At 43.2% G+C, this 18,532-nt stretch overlaps 1 protein-coding gene across 1 annotated transcript in view; it reads left to right on the top strand.

The window, feature by feature from the left end:
* SHANK1 (SH3 and multiple ankyrin repeat domains 1) overlaps positions 1–18,532 on the top strand; it is a 677,277-nt gene that overhangs the window by 298,314 nt on the left and 360,431 nt on the right. The window contains exon 2 of the mRNA XM_073570818.1: positions 16,313–16,621. Within this exon, the coding sequence (XP_073426919.1) occupies positions 16,352–16,621 (270 nt within the window). The 5' untranslated portion in view covers positions 16,313–16,351. The remainder of the gene's footprint in view (positions 1–16,312; positions 16,622–18,532) is intronic.

Below are 18,532 nucleotides of genomic sequence, written 5' to 3'. Positions count from 1 at the left end.
ATCACAGAAGTGGAGTTACACCCGGAGGAACCTCAACCCTGGACTGGAGTATCCTCTTGGATCCGGAGCCACCGGCACCGACTACAAACCCTCCATCGAATCGTCCATGCAAAGCTCCAGGACCTAGAACATCAGGGGGGAGCGCTACCGCCACCTATTGACTTTCAACCTGGGAATCGGGTACTCGTGCTAGGTCAACGCCCCCAAAACAAGTTAGAGCCACGATGGGAGGAAAACCCATACCGAGTGTTGCGCCGAATAAGCCCCAATGGGCCAGTGTATGAAATACAATCTGAAGAAAATGGCATGCTTGTCACTCATGTTGTACACCGTAACATGCTACGGCCCGGTGTGTCCACTGATCCCCTGCGATCAGAGTCGACCCCTCAGGTCCCCGACCCCTCGTCAGCGGTCTGGGACCTGGATGATGACTCCCCAGCCGCGTCCGCGGGCCATCCAAGTAGTGATATCGCAGTGGACCCAGCCACCCCACCAGAATCAACCAACCTACCACCATCCACCACCCCAGAAAACTCCACCACAACCGAACTTAGACGCTCTGAGCAGCCAACAGCTGGCAAACCCCCTGAACACTACAAACAGGACCAGTTCGTATGGCGACAAGAACTGTCGTCTCAAAATACTAACTCGAGTCTATTAAAGCCCTCGCCCGGGGACTGGCGAGCATACAGGGTGGGGGAGTTTGGGAGAGAGGGTCCCCGCCGAGTGTCCGGGTCAGAACCAAGGGGACCATCACCTAGGTTCCGGGGGAAACTGTTTACGGGGGGGCAGAGTTCAGGGACGGACTGGTAAGACTGACAGACAGGCTGGGGGAGGAGCTGGTGTAAAAGGGGCGGGAAACGGGTCAGGGTGAGTCAGCAGAACGGTAAAGAAGGAGCAGGAGACCGTGGTAGTGACTGAGAGCCAGAGCTACTCACCGGAGCCAGGAAGGAGGCCAGAGGCAGGAGAGACACTCCCCCTGGCCATCAGTGGGATGGCACCGAGACGACCGTCCGAGAACTGCTGCCCCGCGTCGACCAGCGGCCACTGCCACCTTACTCCAGCCCGCAGCTGCAGCCTGCCTGCGGTCACCAGCAGCCGCTGCCGCCTTTCTCCAGCCCGCGGCTGCAGCCTGCCCACGGTCACTCGCGGCCGTTGCCGCCTCGCTCCTGCCCGCGGCTGCGGCCTGCCCGCGGGTCCCAGTGGCCGTTGCTGCCTTATGTCAGCCCGTGGCTGCGGCCTGTCCCCCGCCGCCCCGCTTCTACCTGTGGCCGCGGCTAGTTCAGTGCCGTCGGCGGCCACCACTGTCCCACTCCAGTCCGCGGCAAGGGCCGGGCTGTTGCTCGCCGCAGGTCCTCCGTTGCAGTCGCTGGCTGCGTAGGTGGCCTGCCAGCCGCCACCCATCATCGCCGCTGTTTGCCCTGATCCATTGGCTGCGGCCCATCTGTCCAAGGACTCCTCCGGGGCCTGTCGTGCCCCTGCTTCACCGGAGCGCCGGAACGCTCGAAGTCTGCAACAGATCTTCAGCGGCTGGGCCCAGCGGCTGCTATGCCAAAGAACCAATGTCTCAGACGCCGAGGGACGTCGATCCGGTTAAGTGACACTATATAGTTAAGGACCCATAGTCGGCCATACCGCGGCCCTATAGTGACCGGCTTTGCAGGACGTAGCCGTGTTCTTATATTTCCGTGTTTGCTTGTATTGAGTCCCTGCGAGGACAATTCCTGTTATTTTGTTTGGTTGCTTAGACTATCCCTGCTGATAGTTACCTATAAACCTATAAAAGTTGTTACCAAAATCAAAAGACCGTCTCGCGTCTCGTCACTGCATCCTGCGTACCTGCTAGTACCACACCCCCAGCACTCACTAGCTGCTTTCCCTCAATATGTAGGTGTATACAGAAAGCTGCCAATCAGTGGTGTGGGCATGCTTAAAATGTGTGTTCCAGAATGCCGAATAGCATGGGCATCCACAAACACTGCAACTTTATTAAAGTTCTCTTCTCTTCTTCAAGAATAGGTTACAGTAGACTGGAACCCATCTTGTTCTTCTTTTACTGGATACAAAGGTGCTAGCTCAAGAATGGTGGCTCTTATATAGCGTATATTTTACCGTAAGATCTTCTCTCCTCTTCGTACACCACTAGTTGCAAGGTCCATGTGTAAGTAGAGGTGAGCGACTTTGGTCGGATCGGGTTTCATGAAACAAAATTTGTTTCAGATGAAACTGGTCCGACTAGGGCAAAAAAAGTCAGAGTTTCGTCCGAAACCCGACCACAGTGCAAGTCAATGGGGAATAAAAGTCGGCATTGAGTGGATGAATGTCATCCGCTCAATGCCGACTTTTATTCCCCATTGACTTGCATTGGGGTCGGGTTTCGGACGAAACTCCGACTTTTTTTGCCCTAGTCGGACCAGTTTCATCTGAAACAAATTTTGTTTCATGAAACTCAATCTGACCAAAGTCGCTCAACTCTATGTGTAAGATGTAATCAGACTGATGGACGTTTTTAAGATTCTATTCTGGAGTGTTTGGAGGAGTGGAATCTACAAGTTGCCGATCGGCATGTTCCAACATTCAGTTGAGTCTTTAGATGTAGAACATTACCTCATAAATTACAAGATGGTTTCATTGGCCCTTGCTCAATTATTGCAGATATTTAGTAGGTTACGAAAGTATTCAGACCCTTTTAAATTTTTCACTCTTTGTTTTATTGCAGCCGTTTGGTAAATTCAAAAAAGTTCATTTTTTTCTCATTAATGTAAACTCTGCACCCCATCTTGACTGAAAAAACAGAAATGTAGGAACTTTTGCAAATTTATTAACGAAAAATGCTGAAATATCACATGGTCAAAAGTATTCAGACCCTTTGCTCAGTATTGAGAAGCACCCTTTTGAGCTCGTACAGCCATGAGTCTTCTTGGGAATGGTGCAACAAGTTTTTTACACCTGGATTTGGGGATCCTCTGCCATTCTTCCTTGCAGATCCTCTCCGGTTCCGTCAGGTTGGATGGTGAATATTGGTGGACAGCCATTTTCAGGTCTCTCTAGAGATGCTCAATTGGGTTTAGGTCAGGGCTCTGGCTGGGCCAGTCAAGAATGGTCACAGAGTTGTTCGGAAGCCACTTCTTTGTTATTTTAGCTGTGTGCTTAGGGTCATTGTCTTGTTGGAAGGTGAACCTTCGACCAAGTCTGAGGTCCAGAGCATTCTGGAAGAGGTTTTCGTCCAGGATATCTCGGTACTTGGCCGCATTCACGTTTCCTTCAATTGCAACCAGTCGTCCTGTCCCTGCAGCTGAAGAACACCCCAATAACATGTTGCTGCCACCATGTTTCACTGTTGGGATTGTATTGGGCAGGTGATGAGCAATGCCTGGTTTTCTTCACACATACCGCTTAGAATTATCACCAAAAAGTTCTATCTTCGTCTCATCAGACCAAAGAATCTTATTTCTCATAGTCTGGGAGTCCTTCATGTGTTTTATTAGCAAACTCTATGTAGACTTTCATATGTTTTGTCTTGCACTGAGGAGAGGCTTCCGTCGGGCCACTCTGCCATAAAGGACCGACTGGTGGAGGACTGCAATAATAGTTGACTTTGTGGAACTTTCTCCCATCTCCCTACTGCATCTGTAGAGCTCAGCCATAGTGATCTTAGGGTTCTACTTTACCTCTGTCACCAAGCCTCTTCTCCTACTCTCCCACGGTTGCTCAGTTTAGCTGGACGGCCATGTCTCGTAAGACTTCTGGTGATCCCAAACTTCTACCATGTAAGGATTATGGAGGCCATTGTGCTCTTAGGAACCTTGAGTACTGCATAAATTCTTTTGTAACCTTGGCCAGATCTGTGCCTTGCCACAATTCTGTCTCTGAGCTCCATGGCCAGTTCCTTTGACCTCATGATTCTCATTTGGTCTGACATGCACTGTGAGCTGTGAGGTCTTATATAGACAGGTGTGTGCCTTTACAAATCAAGTCCTATCAGTTTAATTAAACACAGCTGGACTCCAATGAAGGAATAGAACCATCTCAAGGAGGATCACAAGGAAATGGACAGCATGGGACTTAAATATGACTGTCTGAGCAAAGGGTCTGAATACTTATGACCATGTGATATTTCAGTTTTTCTTTTTTAATTAATTTTCAAAAATTTCAACATTTCTGTTTTTTTTCAGTCAAGATGGGGTGCAGAGTGTATATTAATGAGAAAAAAAATGAACTTTTTTGAATTTACCGAATGGCTGCAACGAAACAAAGAGTGAAAAATTTAAAGGGGTCTGAATACTTTCCGTACCCACAGTATATAATTTTCTGCCACTGATCCAGCTGACTAGATGTGGATATTATATATATATTTCAGTTTTCATTGATTGTATCATGTCAAATGCGACTGATCTACTGTTTTGAAGGATGACACCGACCTCACATATATCTATATAAAACACAAGGTCTTGTATGGGTTACAAATAAATCACTCTGTGTCATCTTATTGCTCTTCTCCTTGAAACTTATTGTCAGCATTAAAATTCCACTCGGAAAGTATGTTGAGACACAATGTCGGGGTGAGGATGCCAGGAGTAGACCTCTGAAGACTACAAATAATAGATGATAGACGCTATTAGTCAGCCTGATCTCAGGGACCTTTATACCAGTGGTCCACAACCTCTTATTACCTTAAAGGCGCATTCAGACGTCTCTGCAAATCGGTTTGAGATCGGACCGGAATGCACGGACTGGCGGCAGCTCTCCCATCCCGAGTGTTACAGCTTCATAGATCAGACCATAATGCACTGACTGGCCATGGCTCTTCTGTCCCGAGTGTGACAGCTTCATAGATCGGACTGCAGTGCACGGACTGGCCGCAGGTCTCCCGTCCTGAGTGTTATAGCTTCATAGATCAATTCGCAATGCCAAAACCTGAGCTCCCTGAGTAGAGACATTCATCCCTGCCTATCTCCCCCCACACAGTAGTGACCCGAGAGTCCCCCATTACTGGTATAATCACAGCCAAAGCTTCACTACACTGGGACTATGTGCCCTTCTCCCTCGTAGGCAGTATTCTTACATCTAGGGTTTGCCTCCGTGCCCCCATTCGTGCATCAAGCGCTCCTAACAAACTATTGCATCCAGCTGACATTATCATTCTATCACCACCAGCATAAAATATTACCCTATTACCTGCACGCCCAGTATACGTGCATCCGCATCTGCTATTCTGTGCAGGGCTACTCAAAAAAGTCCCCATATTGAGACCTGCTCATAATAGCTGTTTGTTAGACCCGAAGCTAATACACAAAGCTGTTGGACCGCCAAAAGCCACTCATAGAATCATAGAATTCATAGAATCATAGAATCGTAGAGTTGGAAGGGACCTCCTGGGCCATCTGGTCCAACCCCCTGCTCAAAGCAGGATTCGCTAAATCATCCCAGACAGATGTCTGTCCAGCCTCTGTTTGAAGACTTCCATTGAAGGAGAACTCACCACTTCTCGTGGCAGCCTGTTCCACTCATTGATCACTCTAACTGTCAAAAAGTTTTTTCTAATATCTAATCTGTGTCTCCTCCCATTCAGTTTCATCCCATTGCTTCTAGTCTTTCCTTGTGCAAATGAGAATAAAGTTGATCCTTCTACAATGTGACAGCCCTTTAGATATTTGTAGACAGCTATTAAGTCTCCTCTCAGTCTTCTCTTTTGCAAACTAAACATTCCCAAATCCTGCAACCTTTCCTCATAAGACAGGGTTTGCAGACCGGTCACCATTCTGGTCGCTCTTTTCTGAACTTGCTCCAGTTTGTTGATGTCTTTTTTAAAATGTGGTGCCCAAAACTGGACACAATATTCCAGATGAGGTCTGACCAAAGAGGAGTAGAGGGAAATAATGACTTCACGTGATCTAGACTGTATGCTTCTGTTAATACATCCTAGAATTGCATTTGCCTTTCTTGCTGCTGCATCACACTGTTGACTCATATTCAGTCTGTGATCTATTAGTATACCCAAGTCTTTTTCACATGAGCTGTTGCTTAGCCCTATTCCTCCCATTCTATATATGCTTTTTTCATTTTTATTGCCCAGATGTAGAACTTTGCATTTCTCCCTGTTAAAAACCATTCTGTTAGTTGCTGCCCACTTCTCCAGTTTATTTAAATCTTTTTGAATCCTCTCTCTCTCTTCTCTAGTATTAGCTATCCCTCCTAGCTTTGTGTCATCAGCAAATTTAATCAGTTTACCCTCAATTCCTTCATCTAAATCGTTGATAAAGATGTTGAACAATACAGGGCCCAGGACAGAGCCCTGTGGTACCCCACTTGAGACATTCTTCCAACTGGATGTGCAGCCATTTACGACCACTCTTTGGGTCCGATCACTAAGCCAGTTATGAATCCACCTAACAGTTGCCTTGTCCATTCCATACTTAGTCATTTTTTCAATAAGGATTGTATGAGAGACTTTGTCAAATGCTTTGCTGAAGTCAAGATATACTATATCTACAGCATTTCCTTGATCCACCCAATCAGTGATACCGTCATAGAAGGAAATTAAGTTAGTCTGACATGACTTATTAGTTACAAACCCATGCTGACTCTGTTTGATCACTTCATTCTTATCCAGGTATTGACATACATGTTGTTTAATAATTTGTTCAAAGATCTTTCCTGGTATAGAAGTCAGACTCACCGGCCTATAGTTGCCTGGGTCCACCTTCTTCCCCTTTTTGAAGATAGGAACAACATTTGCTCTTCTCCAGTCTTCTGGCACTTCTCCTGTTCTCCAAGAATTTTCAAAGATTATGGAGAGGGGTTCAAAAATTTCTTCTGCTATCTCCTTCAGTACTCTGCGGTGTAATTCATCTGGACCTGGAGACTTGAATTCATTTAAGTTAGCTAAGTGTTTCCTCACTCTCTTTCTGTTTATAGATATCCTGGATTCTTCTATTCCCTTAATAGGACAGTGAATAACAGTTGGTGTTACATTTCCTTTCTGAGAGAAAACAGATGCAAAATAGGAATTTAAAAGTTCAGCCTTCTCAACATCCTGTCTTACCATTTCATCATTTTCATCCTGTAAAAATCCTATAGCATCTTTGATTTTTCTTTTACTTTTGACATATCCCCAAAATCCTTTATTATTGCTTTTGACATCTCTTGCAAGCCTCAATTCATTTTCAGCTTTAGATAATCTGATTTGTGCCCTGCAGGTTCTGCAGACAGCATTATATTCTTCTTTAGATATGCCTCCCTCTTTCCATTTTATAAACATTTTTTTCTTCCTTTTTAGCATGTGCTTAAGTTCTGTGTTCACCCATCCTGGTTTCCTTAAATGCTTCCTATTCTTCCCTCTTTTCGGAATTGTTAACAACTGTGCTTTGAGAATTTCATTTTTCAAGATTTCCCATCCTTCCTGGACATTTTTGTCTTTAAGGATATCCAGCCATTGGATCCCTCCAATTATCTTTCTGAATCCCTTAAAATCTGCCTTTCTGAAATCTAACCTTGACGTCTGAGTCTTCACAGGTCTTCCACCTCTAGTTATCCAAAATTCTAAAATAGCATGGTCGCTACCTCCTAGGGTTCCAGCCACTTTTACCTCCTCAATCATTTCCTCCCTGTTTATAAGGATTAGATCCAAGGTAGCAGTTCCCCTTGTTTTCTCCCCTACCTTTTGGAAGATAAAGTTGTCAGCAAGAGAGGATAAGAATTTCCTTGACCTGTTAGTTTTGCCTGAGAGAGATTCCCAACAAATGTCTGGATAGTTGAAATCTCCCATGACAACTATGTCATATTTTTTGGAGAACTTGGCCCTTTGATGCATAAAGAGTTCATCCATATCTTCAGCTTGCACAGGCGGCCTGTAGTAAATGCCTACAATGGTGTCCTTTCCATTGTTCTGTCCTTGTATTCTTACCCAAACAGTTTCCACAGAACTCCCAGTCTCTGAAGCTTCAATCTCTGTGCAGATATACGCGTTTCTAACATACAATGCGACACCCCCTCCTCGTTTATCAAGTCTGTTTCTTGCAAATAAGTTGTATCCTTCTAGTCTTGTATTCCAATCATGTGTATCGTCCCACCAAGTTTCAGTGATTCCAATGACATCATATTTCTTTTCCTGTGTTAGTAGTTCCAATTCTCCTTGTTTGTTGCCCATGCTTTGTGCATTAGTATAGAAACATTTTAGTTTGTGATTGGTTTCTCTTTCTCCAATATTTTTATTAATTAGATTCTTTCGTCTTTGTTCTTCCTTTCCACTTCTAATAGCAGAGTTCTCAATAGCATTTGTCAGGTGTATGGCTTTTTCTGGTCTTTTGCTTCCCTTCCCATGTTGTTCTAGTTTAAAGCTCTCCTTACAACTGTAGCAAGATGACTTCCAAATACATGCTTTCCAGTCTTCGTAAGGTGCACCCCATCTCTAGCAAGTAGTCCATCGTATAAGTAGTTCACTCCGTGATCCAGAAATCCAAATCGTTGCTGACGGCACCATCGACGTAGCCAGTTGTTCACCTGCAGAATCTTATTCCACCTCCTTGTTCCATGGCCATCCACTGGGAGGATGGAAGAGAAGACCACCTGCGCTCCCAGTTCTTTCACTATCTTGCCTAAGTCTTCAAAGTCTCTGCAGATGGTTTCCAGGTCGTTTCTTGCGGTGTCATTTGTCCCCACATGTAGTAGCAGGAATGGGTAGTCATCTGTAGGTCTGAAGAGTCCTGATATCCTGTCAGACACATCTTTAATTTTTGCACCTGGAAGACAGCACATTTCTCTTGAAGTTATATCCGGTCTGCAGATAGCGGCCTCTGTTCCTCTCAACAGGGAATCCCCCATGACCACCACTCTCCGTTTCTTCTTCACAACATTTTTCTTTCTCCATCCAGGAGGACTCTGAAGTCGTAACCCACATGTGGCTCCCGAACCACAGGCTGGGGACCTCTGCTTTATACAATGATGCCTCAGCCAAATCCCATTTCAGCTGTCACTCAGAAACCATAAGCAGAGGGCACTTCAACTTTAGGCACCGCCTTCTGTACTCATGAGGGACACTTTATCATTCATGGTGCTGGTAAAACTCAGGAGAAAGGTATGATTAAGCACATGTACGGCTCACCTAACTAGCACTGTGAGTAGTTTTAGATCCTGAGAGTAGTGATTGAAGGATAGATAGTTCCCAACTCTGCCCTACAATCTGTGAGTCTTCCATCAAGCTGCCATATACGCCTAAGGAACCATTATACTTTATGTATCTTGGCCAGATGACAGCTACCTTTCCCAACTCCCTCATGCACATTCATGGATGTGTTTTCTATTTTTCACCCTTATAGCCATAGTCAAAAAGTTTCAAAAAAGAAACATTACTCTTTAAACCATATAAATGTTTGAATATATTTCCAATTGTAAAATTGGCACTAATATAAAATTATTCAAATATTATGACCTTTAACAAGACAGTAGTCATATAAACAGATCTAAAAAAATATTGTTTTGGCACTAAATGCATGGTTCATCAGTCATATTGGGAATAGACTTGCATGTACCCTAAAGTTACAAGGGTATTCACACAAGCACAAAAAGCCACTTCAATGACTGGTAAAAAAACAGGTGTAATGGTAAATAAGGCAAAGAGTTCAAGGGTAATAGACTTATCTGTCTGACGATGTCAGAAGTTGGATTCCTGGATGCAGGCAGTGGCGCCAAGGCCGTGGAGCATGAGGGGGTCCGGTGTAGTCCTGGAGAAGATAGCTTCCTGGATCCTGGCGACGACGGTGATTCCTCATGGTCCCGACGGGGGGTCCTGGGTCCAGAAGGTGAAGAGCAGCTAAGGTTAAAGTCTTTTACCCTAGCAGAGTCTAGGGATACTCGAGGGTTAAATGTGGGCTTGTCAGGAAACAGTTCACAGCAGGTCACATAGCTTTCCTGCCGGTACGTGCGCGAGGTCGGGGCGCTGACACTGTCCTCCTGTGCGCTGTACGTTCCGGCCAAGACTGACTGGTTTCCCACGCACCGTGGCTTTTTTTAGCTTAGCCGCATCCCCTAACTCTGAGCGCAGAGGTCGGTCCGGGGCCTTAGGCTTTCCCCGTGCAACATAGGTGACAGCCCTGACATTTCCGGATCTGTCACAGAAAAGGTGCGCCTGATCCGGTCCTTCTCCTTACATGTGCACCCTGCTGGTAGATCACATTTTTAGAGAATGATATATAGTATATACTCAAGGGAATACTGTGATGTTAGCTTAAGCACAAGATGTTGCACAGAATGTTCGGCTTTTGTGAAAAGTAAAAATTGGATTTAACATAAGTATAAGTATGATAATTTGATTTAGAGATATCCCACTGAGCAACATTTCTAAACAGATCATTGTTGATGAGTTATGTTTTAATTTTTCCTTTTACGTTTTTTTTTAACTTTCCTTTTACTTTCCTGCAAAGGCAGAAGAAATGTGGACAGCCGTCTTTATTTCTAAATTACTTTTCCACAGTAAGACAATCAGGAGCACTTTGAAGTAGATCTGAAATTTGTAAAGAATTAAAAAAATAGATCTGAATGGAACAAAAATAATAATAATAATTAAAATTTAACCTGAGCTTTTATTTGTATCCCATTGTTACGAAAACTATACATTAACCCAGATTTATGCTGTAGACACTTTTTTTGTGGTTTTGCTGTTTACTTTAATCTTGTTTTTTGAGTTGGAGCTGCACAAAATGATTTCTTTGACTTGAGTTGGGATTGGGGCTGTTGATAAGTTAGAGTCGAGAAATTTTCTCAGCAGGGTCATGCATAGAAAAAAGGGGTAACTCGGCATTGCAAAACTCAAAATAGTTTACCTCTTTAAAGTGGCTGTACACCTCTAGGGAGGGATATATTATATACAGTATACACATATAAATATATATAATTATTTATATTTATTTTGGACTCCGTGTAGAAAATGGTCGCACTCAACGGGATGAAATGTGAATCTTTATTGACACATATAATTACATGTCACGTCGGTGATGTGGTAACATGAGAGCAAAGAGGCTGACAACGGCCGTTTCGCGCTATTCTAGCGCTTCTACGGGTCACACCTGACCCGTAGAAGCACTAGAATAGCGCGAAACGGCCGTTGTCAGCCTCTTTGCACTCATGTTACCACACCACCGACGTGACATGTAATTATATGTGTCAATAAAGATTCACATTTCATCCCGTTGAGTGCGACCATTTTCTACACGGAGTCCAAGATTTGATCACTACGAGGTCAATCACCCGGGAGTCCTGGATGTCAGCTTGCTGCCTGCTGCATGCCACAGGTTGATGTACGGTAATAGCGGTGTTGTCCGCAATTTTTCTTATCAGCACTATTTATATTTATTTATATGTATATATATATTTATATTTATTTTTAGATATATTTAATCTGACAGATACATATGTATATTTATATATATATGTATACTAGCTGAAGAACCCGGCGTTGCCTGGGCATAGTAACCAACTGTGGTTAGTTATAACAAATTATAATGATTATATTGCACATAAAAACATTTCACATCATATATTCGACACTACAGATTTGCAACACAAATTAACTAAACAATTACCCAAGTATTGATAGTATTTTATTTTCAACTCATTCAAGAGCCTTTGGATAAACAACATTTTTGGTTTTTCCTTTCGGTGCAAAGATGAACAGATTTTTGGCAGCTCCAACTCTTGAACAGACCACGTAAAGTTGACCATTAGAAAAGCATGGAGATTGCAAATCGATCCCTACTACTTTCAAGGACTGTCCCGGAGCATTATTAATGGACATATACCCATCACACATCCTCCATCCCATAGTCCCGTGCCCATATACCCATTATGACATCATCATCACCATGGCAACCGTTATGACATAACCGTCACCATTGCAACCTATTAAGACATCAACGTCACCATGTCAACCATTATGACATAACCGTCACTATAGCAACCTATTATGACATCATCGCCGCCATGGCAACCATTGTGACATCATCTTCGCCATTGCAGCCTATTATGACATCAGCGTCACCATGGCAACCATTATGACATCATAATGAGGGGTGGGGCTTGATACACACACACATACATACATACACTCGTTTTTATATATATATAGACTAGCTGAAGAGCCCGGCGTTGCCCGGGCATAGTAACTAACTGTGGTTAGTTATAACAAATTATAATTATCCTCCATCCCATAGTCCCATGCCCATATACCCATCATACATATCCACCATCCCATAGTCAAGTGCCCATATACCCATCACACATCCTCCATCCCATAGTCCCATGCCCATATACCCATCATACATATTCTCCATCCCATAGCCCCGTGCCCATATACCCATAATACATATCCTCCATCCCATAGTCGAGTGCCCATATACCCATCACACATCCTTCATCTCATAGTCCCATGCCCATATACACATCATACATATCCGCCATACCATAGTCCCGTGCCCATATACCCATAATACATATCCTCCATCCCATAGTCCAGTGCCCATATACCCATCACACATCCTCCATCCCATAGTCCCATGCCCATATACCCATTATGACATCATCATCACCATGGCAACCGTTATGACATAACCGTCACCATTGCAACCTATTAAGACATCATCGTCACCATGGCAACCATTGTAACCTAACCGTCACCATAGCAACCTATTATAACATCATCATAGCCATGGCAACCATTGTGACATCATCTTCGCCATTGCAACCTATTATGACATCAGCGTCGCCATGCAACCATTACGACATCATAATGAGGGGTGGGGCTTGATACACACACACATACATACATTCGTTTTTATATACATAGATATATATTTACAGTATATATATTTAAATTTACATATATATATATGTATATTTATTTATATATCTAAATTTACATATATATTAATATATATATATATATATATATATATATGGTATATATATATACAGGGGGGCAAAAAAGTATTTAGTCAGTCAGCAATAGTGCAAGTTCCACCACTTAAAAAGATGAGAGGTGTCTGTAATTTACATCATAGGTAGACCTCAACTATGGGAGACAAACTGAAAAAAAAAAATCCAGAAAATCGCATTGTCTGTTTTTTTTTCATTTTATTTGCATATTATGGTGGAAAATAAGTATTTGGTCAGAAACAAAATTTCATCTCAATACTTTGTGATATATCCTTTGTTGGCAATGACAGAGGTCAAACGTTTTCTGTAAGTCTTCACAAGGTTGCCACACACTGTTGTTGGTATGTTGGCCCCATTCCTCCATGCAGATCTCCTCTAGAGCAGTGATGTTTTTGGCTTTTCGCTTGGCAACACGGACTTTCAACTCCCTCCAAAGGTTTTCTATAGGGTTGAGATCTGGAGACTGGCTAGGCCACTCCAGGACCTTGAAATGCTTCTTACGAAGCCACTCCTTCGTTGCCCTGGCGGTGTGCTTTGGATCATTGTCATGTTGAAAGACCCAGCCACGTTTCATCTTCAATGCCCTTGCTGATGGAAGGAGGTTTTCACTCAAAATCTCACGATACATGGCCCCATTCATTCTTTCATGTACCCGGATCAGTCGTCCTGGCCCCTTTGCAGAGAAACAGCCCCAAAGCATGATGTTTCCACCACCATGCTTTACAGTAGGTATGGTGTTTGATGGATGCAACTCAGTATTCTTTTTCCTCCAAACACGACAAGTTGTGTTTCTACCAAACAGTTCCAGTTTGGTTTCATCAGACCATAGGACATTCTCCCAAAACTCCTCTGGATCATCCAAATGCTCTCTAGCAAACTTCAGACGGGCCCGGACATGTACAGGCTTAAGCAGTGGGACACGTCTGGCACTGCAGGATCTGAGTCCATGGTGGCGTAGTGTGTTACTTATGGTAGGCCTTGTTACATTGGTCCCAGCTCTCTGCAGTTCATTCACTAGGTCCCCCCCGCGTGGTTCTGGGATTTTTGCTCACCATTCTTGTGATCATTCTGACCCCACGAGGTGGGATTTTGCGTGGAGCACCAGATCGAGGGAGATTATCAGTGGTCTTGTATGTCTTCCATTTTCTAATTATTGCTCCCACAGTTGATTTCTTCACTCCAAGCTGGTTGGCTATTGCAGATTCAGTCTTCCCAGCCTGGTGCAGGGCTACAATTTTGTTTCTGGTGTCCTTTGACAGCTCTTTGGTCTTCACCATAGTGGAGTTTGGAGTCAGACTGTTTGAGGGTGTGCACAGGTGTCTTTTTATACTGATAACAAATTTAAACAGGTGCCATTACTACAGGTAATGAGTGGAGGAAAGAGGAGACTCTTAAAGAAGAAGTTACAGGTCTGTGAGAGCCAGAAATCTTGATTGCTTGTTTCTGACCAAATACTTATTTTCCACCATAATATGCAAATAAAATGAAAAAAAAACAGACAATGTGATTTTCTGGATTTTTTTTTCTCAGTTTGTCTCCCATAGTTGAGGTCTACCTATGATGTAAATTACAGACGCCTCTCATCTTTTTAAGTGGTGGAACTTGCACTATTGCTGACTGACTAAATACTTTTTTGCCCCACTGTATATATATATGTGTAAAAAATAGGAACAGCACAAAATACCTTAGAGCAGTGCACGCTTCTCCAGACACCTTAATGTCCTTAGATAAAAGAAGAAAAAAAATAAAGCAGCACCAAAATAGTAGTGGTGTGAACTGTTTAATAGCCTAGTGGCGTGGCAACGTTTCGGATATGGCAATCCTTTCTCAAGCTGAAAACTGCTGTTCACAAACGATCTCCATCCAACCTCACTGAGCTCGAGCTGTTTGCCAAGGAAGAATGGGCAAGAATTTCAGTCTCTCGATGTACAAAACTGATAGAGACATACCCCAAGCGACTTGCAGCTGTAATCGCAGAAAAAGGTGCCGCAACAAAGTATTACGTTAAAGGGGCCGCATAATATTGCATGCCCCACTTTTCAGTTTTTGAATTTCCACAAAAAAATTAAAATGACCAATAAATTTCGATCAACTTCACAATTGTGTCCCACTTGTTGATTCTTCACCAAAAATTTACATTTGGTATCTTCATGTTTGAAGCATGATATGTGGGATAAGGTTGAAAAGTTCCAGGGGGCTCAATACTTTCGCAAGGCACTGTACCGTATATATATATATATTTATATACTAGCTGAAGAGCCCGGCACTGCACGGGCATAGTAACTATCTGTGGTTAGTTATAACAGATTATAATTATCCTCCATCATATAGGCCCGTGCCCATATACCCATAATACATATCCACGATCCCATAGTCGAGTGCCCATATACCCATCTCACATCTTCCATCCCATAGTCCCATGCCCATATACCCATCATACATATTCTCCATCCCATGGCAACCATTATGACATCATAATGAGGAGCGGGGCTTGCAACCTATGATGACATCAGCGTCGCCATGGCAACCATTATGGCATCATAATGAGGGGCGGGGCTTGATACACACACACTTTTTCCCCATTATGTAGATAGGGGCAAAATTGTTTGGTGAATTGGAACGCGCGAGGTTAAAATTTCGCCTCACAACATAGCCTATGACTCTCTCGGGGTGCAGACGTGTGACTGTGCCAAATTTTTTAGCTGTAGCTGCGACGGTGCGGATGCCAATCCCGGACACACACACATACATACACACCCACATTGAGCTTTATATATTAGATCTCTATAGATTTATATATACTTTTTCTTACTTAAGTACCTATATTTTGGACTAAAAATCATTTTTTTCATCTTGGTTTCATTAAAGTTTTTGCACTGTTTGGCTTGTACAAACTTTGCTTTTTCCTGCAAATTAATTTTAATGAAGTCTTTGGTCATAAATCTTTTGAGAGGAGCTAAAAAAGACAGATAAAGGAGAAAGTAACTCGATAATGAATTGCATTATAGCCCCAACCCCGAGGAAGCCTATGAGGCGAAACTTGTTTGTGCGGCCATGTGTTAATAGTATTGATGCCAGTGTATATCTAGTGAATAAAGATCTTGTTTGCACCTTTTCCAACCCATGAACTGCAGTCATGGTGGATATAGCATATAATTGAATAGAAATCAGATTGACAAATGAATCATATAGATCCTACAGATTATACGTGCTAGAGAAATAACAAAGGAACACTAGTGTGTTTTTACCTTAATTTATATCCTACTTTAAAAAGAAAGTTATGATAAAATGTATGTTTTAATGCATCCCTAAATTAAGGTTTATTTACCCTCTGGGTTATCTGGTAATATGAATCTTAACCTCTTCCTATTTGTTCCTCTCCTAGCTGGCCCTGTAATGCTGCTGTGGTTCCGCCTCCCTGACAATGCCCCAGAGCCCTGTGTCAAGCGAGGAGGAGAGGAGGAGCATCTCCGAATATCCTGGGGAAGAGTCGGACTCAGACAGCTCCAGAGAGGACACCGTCCCTGGAGGGAAAAACAATCCAACTTCTGCCACCAGCAAAATTAGCCCTAACCCACTATCAGCATCCTCAGTAGCAGCAAGGAGAATAAAGGAGAGATCAATGTCTGTTCCTGACGATTCCAACTTCAGTATGATGGTCTTTCGCATTGGTATCCCTGACCTTCATCAAACAGTAAGGACTGGGGCAAATGGGAATGATATGTGGATGTATTGCTTAAGCCATATGGACATCATTTCATAGTATCGTATTATGCAAATAGCCTCTTCAAAGAGGAAGATGACTTCCTATTGCATGTAGCAACCTCAAAATTTATTATTGACCCTTTAATGAGTCTTGCCACATGACTTAAGACAAATCAGGAACTCCATTTGCAGACTTGTGTTTCGGGGTGTTTGCCCTTCATCAGTGTAAGGCAGGAGATCTGTTTTGGCTGGGTGAGAGCTCTCCGACTGGGGAAAGGGGAAATATTTCTTCTTGTGGAGTGTAAAGAGACTTATAGGCCATGCAATGCTCCTCTTTGGAATAAAATATGTAAATAGCCTCTTCAGAGAGGAAGAGGACAGGAACTCTGGTGCCACCTATTAGATGTAGCAATCCTAAAACTCAATATTGACCCTTTAAGGAGCCTTGCCTCATGACTTAAGATAAAAAGCCAAATCAGGAAATCTATTTGCTGACTTGTATTTCAAGGTGTTTGCCCTTCGTCAGTGTAGGGCCTCTTTCAGTTTTTTGTGTCAGTTAAAATCTGCCAAAAAGACGGAAAAGCGGATCCGTTCCTAACTGATGTGAACGGATGCCACAGGATCCGTTTTTTAACGGATCCGCAGAATGAAGAATTTTAAAGGAACCGCTGGGAGAGAGAGAATTTTTTTCCTCCGCCAGAAAGGATTTCATGGTTATTTTTCTCCCTGACTTCCTTTCTCTGGGCATGCGCACTGGAAAATGCGGATCCAAGAACAAAAAAAACGTTGCAAGGTCCGTCCAGGCATGCCAGCGGACGCAAAAAATTTAGCGGATCCTCCCAAAAACGGATCCAACGGATGGCCATCCGTCAAGATCCGCCAGTAATGCAACTCAATGGGGAAAAAAAAACGGATCCGCAAAAAAAATGGCAGATCCGTTTTTTCAAAACCTGGCGGATTTTGACTGATGGTCTAAAACAGAAGTGTGAAAGAGGCCTAAGCGGGAGATCTGATTTGGCTGGATGAAAGGCCTCATTGCGGAAGGTGTAAGGGGGAAAGTTTCTTTTTGTGGAGTGTGCTAAGCTAGCGTAAGGAGACTTACTGGCCATGCAATGGCCTTCTGTGAATTAAACTATGCAAATAGCTTCTTCAGAGAGGAAAAGGTCAAGACACTAATGCCACCTATTGGATTTAGCAATCTTAAAAGTCAATTTGACATCGAATAGATTGGCGTTAGAGTTCCTGCTTGGTATTCTTCACAAAGGGAAGCGTTCCACGTTAAAACCTTAGTATTGTAAGAAATATATACTTCTTAGAAGACAAAGAATCTAGTTTATTAAAGGGGTTTTACAGTTTCAGAAAACCTCTGTACTTCGGACGTGCTTTACTTTCCTTCCCTGGTTCAACACTGAGTCTCTCCTACTACTCCCAGTGTCTGTGATTGTCTGCAGTGCTGATATCACGCCTGAGTATACGGCATAAGCCATTCAGAGCCTCTGAGATCACTGATTGACTGCGGTGCTGTCGATGTGACATCAGCGCTGCAGACAATAACAGACATCAGGAGCCGCTGCAGAGACTCAGCACTGGACTTGGGGAGGATAAGTAAAGAACATATGATTTTTTAAACTAACTGCAGCCAGGAGACAATCCCTTAAAATAGGAGAAAGCAATGATCTAAAGTTTGAGGTAAAAGATATTATATACTTTTGCACATTTTTGCACATTATTCAATATTTGCTTCCTAAATACAAAGCTAAGAAAGTTTCTAAATAGTCTTCATTAAACATAGGATATAATTTTGCTGCTGTGGAGAGGCTGGAAGTCCTTTATCTAGCTAAATAATTGGCAAAAATGTTACAATTCCATCAGAGCTCCCGCTCCTGACCCTTCTAGTGGT

This window comes from Dendrobates tinctorius, unplaced genomic scaffold, assembly GCF_039654945.1.
Source record: "Dendrobates tinctorius isolate UK_male_01 unplaced genomic scaffold, ASM3965494v1 ptg000028l, whole genome shotgun sequence".
Taxonomy (NCBI): domain Eukaryota; kingdom Metazoa; phylum Chordata; class Amphibia; order Anura; family Dendrobatidae; genus Dendrobates; species Dendrobates tinctorius.
The sequence above is the reverse complement of the archived record's forward strand: the minus strand, read 5'-3'. Positions and strand labels throughout refer to the sequence as shown.